General features: G+C 52.0%; 1 protein-coding gene across 1 annotated transcript; it reads right to left on the reverse strand.

The window, feature by feature from the left end:
* Positions 1 to 429: 429 nt before the first annotated feature.
* LOC6592864 (extracellular serine/threonine protein kinase four-jointed) lies at positions 430 to 4,157 on the reverse strand. The gene has a single exon (XM_002018495.2). It carries the CDS (start codon positions 2,761 to 2,763, stop codon positions 841 to 843), a length of 1,923 nt encoding a protein of 640 aa, XP_002018531.2. The 5' UTR covers positions 2,764 to 4,157; the 3' UTR covers positions 430 to 840.
* Between the last annotated feature and the right edge of the window lie 3,539 nt (positions 4,158 to 7,696).

Below are 7,696 nucleotides of genomic sequence, written 5' to 3' on the forward strand. Positions count from 1 at the left end.
GATATTATGAAAACCAAAAGAAGATTCTGCCTGTCTGTGGCAATGTGTGCTTGTGTGTGTGAGTGTATTTGAAGCTGGAGCTTGCATTATGTGGCAAGTTCCATCGCGAGGCAGCGGCAAGTTGACAAATGCTTAGACGCAGGGGTACGGGACAAGTGTGGGGGCAGGCACCGAGCACCGAGCACCGAGCACCAGGCAGCTCCATCTCACCTGCAAAAAAGATCAATGACAATTTATTGTCATGACTATGTAAGTTCTCACAAGGCGCAGGCGTGCTCAGATATCCATGTATCTGCATCTGTATCTCCATCTCCATCTGCACCTCCATCTGCATCTGCATTTGCAACGGCTGTATCTGCCGCATCGGAATCTGTGGGATTGTATTTTCATATTTCAAAGTGACATTTAGAAGCACGGTCTTTCGGTATTTTGTGGTTTATTCGATGTAAACGTAAAATGAAATCTACTTAATCTTGAATTAGTTTCCACTAAGTTCTTAGACAAATATCACACGATTGTAAGGGCTAGGTATACACTAAAGGCTATACGGATAGGTGGTATGTCTATGGATATGCGTAATACTCATCGCAGGAGTCGGACATTTACATGGGTGGAAAGCAGTGTTCACCTTCTAATACTCAGGCAGCAGGCAGTGATGCAGGGATCCAGGAATCCAGGGATGCACTTCCTCTCCTCCTGTGACTATGGGATTGGTCGGTCGAGTCTGCATCCTACACTGCTATATGCTGGATATATTTACAACTTATCAGTCGCGACATAACCCTATCCCTATCTCTATCCCAATCTCAATCTCCAGACGATCCCAGATTGTCGCCTTCATTAGCTGCCCTTGTTAAGGTCCTCCCGGCACTTGTGCACTTGGCCCAGCACGCGATCGATGCGCTCCATGAGTATCTTGATTGATTTATCCGGCAGCGAGGGCAGCACGTCACGCACGCCGTCGCTGGTTGCGCGCTCGAAGAGATCGCGCAGCGGCCGGCCCGCGCCCTCCGCCCGCAGCCGCCGCAGTGCCTCGATGGTGGGACGGCGAAAGACGCACAGGTTGTCCAGCAGGAGGCTGTGATAGGCCTCGTACTTCTTCAGCAGGCGATAGCCGTGCAGGAGCCCGCTCTCGTTGTCCAGGAACACGAGCAGCTGCGAGCTGGCCTGGCGGGCCAGGTTGTGGGCCGGCGCGGCCATGATGTCGGCATTCCATTGAAAGTTGTACAAGTTATTAACAACACGATCGAGGTTCGCGATCAGGTAATCGAAGACGATTAAATCGGACCATTGTGCCAATTCAATTAGTCGCTGCACCAGCGCCGACTTTGACTCCGATTCCGACTCCAACTCCAACTCCAACTCCGACTGGGTCTGGGTCTGCGACTGGGACTGCCATTGCGTCTCCTCAAGCATGCTTGATTGATGAGCCGGTCCCTGCGAGGTGGCAGCCCCCAGCCGCTTGAGTAATCCCGGCGCTGCGTCCAACTTTGACTCCGACTCCAAATCGGATGGCCGCGTCTGCTGCAGATGCTTCGTCAGGTTCCAGACGTCGTACTTGTTCAGGTGCCGCTCGAGCGGCTGAAAGGGCTGCGGAATTCCAGCCGGCTCCAGATCCGGCAACCAGCGCGTCAACACCACCGGCCTGCGTTCCTTCCACTGCGCCTGCGTGATGTCCCCCAGGGCTGCCGCCCAGTCCGGGGTCGTCGTGTCGATGACGGTGGCAGCACTCGGCGCCAGGTTGCTGATGTTCAGCAGTTGGCCGAGGTAGTAGCTGAAGATCTCGCCCTGGATCTGGTCGGTGTTCTGGCGGTAGCGGGCGCAGGCCCGTGTCCCATCCGCGAACACCACCATGCGGTTCTGCATGCGCCCGCAGCCGTGCTCGAGTCGCACGACCTGGCCCTGGCCGGACACGTAGCGCTCCCAGGTGCGCTGATCCTCGGCCGCGAAGCCCTTGGGCAGAGCTCGCTCCACCTCAGGGCCCCAGTAGACGTCCGCTTCGATGAGACCCGCCCTCTCCGCCGACGGGGCAGACGGTGTTCCATCCTCCTTCTTCGACAGCCTGCGCTCGGGACCCTTGCGGTAGCGGCCGCTGGAGGTGCGCTGCACGTGGAACTCCTTGATGCTGCCGTCGTTCGTGTCCAGTTTCTTCACGATCATCGAGTCCGGTGCATTCTTGTCCTGCTCCAGGTGGAACACGTTCCGGAAGACCTGCTCGGCACTCAGTTCTGCGCTGGCCGCCTTGCCTGCGCCCTTGATAAAGGCGACGCTGTAGGGCGGCAGGGCTGCGCTCTCGTAGATGCTTGGGAAATCCGAGGGTGGACGCTGCACCCCCTCGCTCTCCACTTGCTGCTGCTGCTGCTGCACGGCTGGCGGGGATGCGGGCGCGTTGCTGCTGCCCGCGAAGTAGTCCGGAAGGCCGAACATGGGCACTACCACGCCCAGCGCCATGCCGAAGACGAAGGCGGCGAGGATGCTCAGGAGGCAGGCACGGCGCTGGAAGGCGCGACGACGCCGCAAGGTCAGTAGCGTCATGTGGGTGGCTTCAATGGGGCTGCGGCTGCTCGTCCCCAGGAACTGGGGCCTGCCCTGGCCGCGTGTAGAGGGGGCTGCGATGACGCTGCAGGTGAGCTGCGGCTCGGCTGTGGCAGAGCCGCTCACTGCCAGGCTCAGGCGGTCGCTCAGTGGGTGCTGTGGGTGGTGTGGGTGGTGCTGTGGCTGTGGCTGATGTTGTCCGGCTTCCAGGTGCTTGATGTCGTACATTTTGCTGGCCGCCGAGTTCCCTCCTCTGCTATGCTCCTCTGCGCTCAAACACAAGCTGGCCCAAAGTTCAAGATGGGCATAAAGAAGCCGTCCGCAGGAGGCGGTGCTGGGTGCGGGGTGCTGGTTGCTTGCTGCTTGTTCTGGGCGGAAGATGAGGATGAGGATGGGTTGAGTGCGGGTGGCAATCGACAAAGTCGTGAAATTAATTTCTGTCTTTGTTTAATAAATATCGGTTCTCCTCTCGGTTCTTGGTCTGTGTCTGGGTCTGGTTCTGGTTAGGGATCTTGGCTGCAGAGTCCCTCTGGACTGTAGATGGACCGGTTCGCTTATTGCGAATTTTTCCTCTACGATTTCCACAATTGAAATTGAAACAAAAACACAAAAACGTGCCCCAAACGCAAGCAGCACTCTCTGTCTCTCCTCCTCACGGCGACTCCTCGGATCTGGTTGTGACTCCTTGGCTCCTTGATCGCTCGCGATCGTCTTTCGCTTATTTATTTTTATATTTTTCGCTGGTTTCCCCCCGTTTTTTCGGGTTTATCGATCTATTTTCTGCACGATCACTTGCTGTAATTTTTTATTGTACATTTTCCCTGTTTCTTGGTTTGTCTTTTCGTGTCTGTGTCTATGGCTGTGGCTGTGGCTGTGTGCTGCGCTGCGCGACGAGGTATGGGTATGTATGGGTGTATGTATGCCCGGGGGTCAATATTTCTGTGGGTTGGATTTGCCCTTCTTCTCAGCTTCTCGCTTAACAGTTTCTCTTTTTGTTTAATTTTTCCAATTGGCGATTTCGGCGCACCGATAAAGCGATTTCGTGGCTTTGAGCTATTTGCCACACACACTCGCGCGGACACTGTCGCGTACGCGGACACTCACTCACACTCGCGCGCTCTCGCAGGGCGCATTCCCGGCGCGATGCGCTGCCCCGATAATTGCAGCGAACAGCAGCGACAAGTCTGCGTCTGCGTCTGCGTCTACCTAGGCCTGGGCCCTGCTCTTAGGTTTTATCAATTTAATTTCTTGTCTCGCACCTTCGCTGGACTTTGTTTTATTTTATTTCGTTGTATTCTCTTTGGGGCTTTTTGTCCGGTCCGCCACACTCGATCCTGCCTGCCCCGTCGTTGTCGTTGTCGTTGCCGTTGTCGTTGGTGCGCGCCGAACGATGTGAGGAATTTTTATGCCTCCGCTTTATTTGCTTTTTGTTTTATATTTTATTCCTTGTTCTCTCTTCTTCACTGTTCTTTGTTCCTTTACTTCACTTTGGTGTTTATCAGTATGTGTCTTTCTCGCGCAGTATTTTTAGACGCGTTCGTTCCCGTGTGTCGCCACTTGGCCCTCTATAAATCGCAACTCTGTTCTGTGGCAAGTGCTTCTAACGGATCTGCGGACTGCGCGCATGCGTACCGCTCGCTTTGAGTTTTTTGACGGCTTTGACGTCTGACTGGCTCTGGCCGGGCTTAGTTAAAGACAATTTTCCAGCCGCTCATTCGGTTACTGGCTCAGAGAGTCGCTCGCTCTCTCTCCCTCTCTTTCGCCTACCGCTCTTTCCCCGCTTAAGCAGTTCGGGTGCCGGTTTTGAGTGAGTTAAACGCGTTTGGGACTTGCTCTTTGAGTCAGAGGCGTGCTCTCTTTTTATTTGATGAGTCTTCAGAGCTCCCTCTGTCCCGTGCAGTCCTGCTCGGCCTCGCAGAAACCCCCCGTGATGCGGAGCTCTGAAGAGAGGACGTTGTTCGCGTAGATCCTGCCCCCGAAGGTGATGTTGTACTCGGGCAGGTAGGGTGGCAGCTCGCTCGCGTCGATCTCCACTTTCCGCATGAAGTAGGTGGTGTTCTGGAAGATGATATTCGCAGAGGAGTCTTGGATAGACCAGGCAGGACCTGAGGAGCTCACCCTGAGGAACGGACACTTGTCCGGTAGGTTGTGATTGGCGGTTCGCAGGCCCTTGTAGAAGAGGCGCATGAGTGATTTCTTGTACCGCTGAGCCCGAAGCTGGCACAGGTCCAGGCGGATTTTCTTCATTGTAATTGTCTTCGTTTGACCGTAAATGGAGAGCCGGAGCTCGAACACGCCCACAACGTTATCCGCTGTCTTCAGCTCGTTGGTGGTGAGGATCAGGCTGAGGGCCTCCCGGGTCTCTGGACGGCACTCGATGTTCGCGAACACTTTTCCACTGAGGGAGCATTTCATTGTGTTGAACACGATTTGCTGAAATTGGAAAGGATCGGGGTGAACCAGTAGCATATGGAATGCCTATGAAGCATACGAAACCTTCTTAGCCTGTCCGGCATAGGGGGCACACGATACCCACAGAGCCAATGCCCAGATGAGCCAATACTTTCGGAACATTTTCGCGACTGAAACTGAAGCCGAACTGGTGCAACGATCTATACAAAAAATCGCCTGGAATTGTACACTTAAATGTGTCACTTTCCATGACTGATCGATCAGATAAATCACTATATTTAAACAAATTATTCAGGTGAAACAATCAGTAAAACAATCTGTATTTAAATACATACGAAAATGTATAAGTACATGATCAGGTGGATAGAAGTGTAGAATTGTCTGGTCTCTTAAGAGAGTGAGTTTTAAGAGCGGCCACTCTGAAGTTCCACTCAATACGCCACAAAGAGCGGATCGCATCGAGAGCGAGCAGCACTGAGAAAAAGAGAGACATTTGTGGGAGAGACTATGTAGTTGCTGCTGTTTTAATGCTCAACGCGTCACATTTGCTGCGCCACATTAGGAAAGAAAACGAGTATCTGGTATCTGGGAGGCAGAGAGGAGGCCAACGATTACGTAGTGGGGCGCTTGCAGGGCATCCAAATCCAGGTAGTGGAGACTGTGACTCTCTGAATCTGAATTTGTCCAATTTCTCTATTAAACAAATAGGATCTCCTTTTGTTTTTGGTTTCTGTTTAAGTTCAAGTAAAGAATCTGTTGGCTTGAAATGTTTTGACTAATTCAACATACGAGAGGTGTAAGAAAGACAGAGTTGACATAGAAATTCAGGATTATCATCATCGTTGCCCAGAGTAGCCCGCCCCGCAGGAACAAACGAACCATCAACGGCCGAACGAACGAACGAACGAGCGAGCCAGCAGCGAACGAAGCGAAAGAATGAAGCCAGAAAGGAGATGCAGAAAAACAAGTAAGGACGCGAGAGTCGAAAAGATCGACTATGTGATACCCGCTACTCGGATTTGTCTGCAGCTGCTGAAGGTTAGAAATAATCGTGTAAATCGTGTAGACGAAATTCCTAGCATTTAAAAGAAACTGATGATCCCTTATTAAGGGATGCAGGCTGCTTTTTACACCGCATAGCACCAGATCAGTCGCTATCCACGCGAAAAGAATATACTCCTGGCTGTGAGGAGCAGCGGGTACGAAAACAGTTGGAAAAAATATGATCAAGGAATGTAGACATAACTTGACAGCATGCTTAGAGAATTTTTACTGGGGCTCGAGGACAGAGGCTCGAATGTGCGTTGGAAACGGAATGGGTCGCGTCGCTGGAGTCGTTCGAGTCGGACTTCGAGCTGGAGTATGGGATCGGATCGGATCTGTGGTCCGAAGGCGAAGCGACGGCGAAACGAAGACCATATCAACTTGAGGCTGCTGCATTCTTCTGTGTCTGCGTGAGAGAGCGATCAGAAGAGAGAGAGGCAGAGAGAGAGGGAGAGAAAGACAGACCGAGAGAGGAACCAGGTTTGACTCAGAATTTGCCTCACGATTTTTCGGGTGCAGTTAAATTTAATAAAGTGAGAGCATGTTCGAGCCTAATTGAATTTGCTGCATTAATACTCAGCGTCGCGTCTGTCTGCGGAGATCAAAAAAGAACGGATCGGTATTGGCACAGGGGCTTGCGGTTGGGGTTGGGGCTGGGGGTTATGGGTTACGGCTCTTTTGTCTGCCAATAAATAAACATACCATTTTGTGTGTTTTAATCAATTCGAGTCCATTCCGCACACACGCACACAATACACGGACTGATTAGGCGAACCACAGCTTTTGATGTGTGTTTGAAAAGCTTTTAAGTCGGATTCGGTTTTGATTGGAAACAGAGTACAATATTTGTCTCCTCTCCCTCCCCGCCAAGCGCCATCATCGTTTCGGGATTTCGCTCTTCGGAGTTGGTCGGGCTCTCATTTTGTTGTTTTTTTATTCGTTGAGCTGTGGCCGTTGTCGATTTCGATGTGGATGTCGTTGTTGCTTTTTGCCATATGCCCCGCAGTAATGTGCCTGTTGAAATCGTCAGTTTAAGTCAAAATAATTAACATTAATTTTTGTGGCTCGTTTCGGGCATGAAATCAGCCGGGTGGCTCTGGCTGGGTCTCTGGCTGTGGCTCTGTCTTTGTGATGCGTTCGTTTGGATTTGTGTAAAACTAATGTCTGCTTTGATGATAAATTGGAAGTTGTTGGGGGGCTTGGGCTTTGTCTTCCACTTCGAACGGGGCTCAGCCTCTAACACACACATAGATCCTCGTACGGTTGCCAATACGGTGGGAACGGAGCCCGGCTGTGGCTGTTATAGTTCGGACAGCGCCAGCCCCAGAGGTTAATCGAATTAAACAAATATCTGACAGAAAGTTGAGCCGTTGAGAAATGATCTATTGTGGTGCGGCTAGACTTAGGTACGATTTCCCGTTGACGGCCGATGCTCGATGGCAGTTCAAGAGAGAGTTCGTTGTCTAAGTCTTTGCTTTCGTTGTGGGAAACGAAAGAGACACTTTCCGCGGGCTCAGCTCTCGTTTTAATTATTTGCCGGCCGCGTATAAATTTCAGGCAAAAACGGCCCAACGGCCAGCAGCCACCAGGCGAACCGCCGAAAAGCAAACCACTGCGGTGGAAATATTTCGCGAAGTTTGTTAAGCGCAAATTCCTGGCATGCCTGCAGTGCGCAACAATTTGGAACATTTTGTCGGACACAAGA

Source organism: Drosophila persimilis, unplaced genomic scaffold, assembly GCF_003286085.1.
Source record: "Drosophila persimilis strain 14011-0111.01,24,50 unplaced genomic scaffold, DperRS2 tig00000002-arrow-pilon, whole genome shotgun sequence".
Taxonomy (NCBI): Eukaryota; Metazoa; Arthropoda; class Insecta; order Diptera; family Drosophilidae; genus Drosophila; species Drosophila persimilis.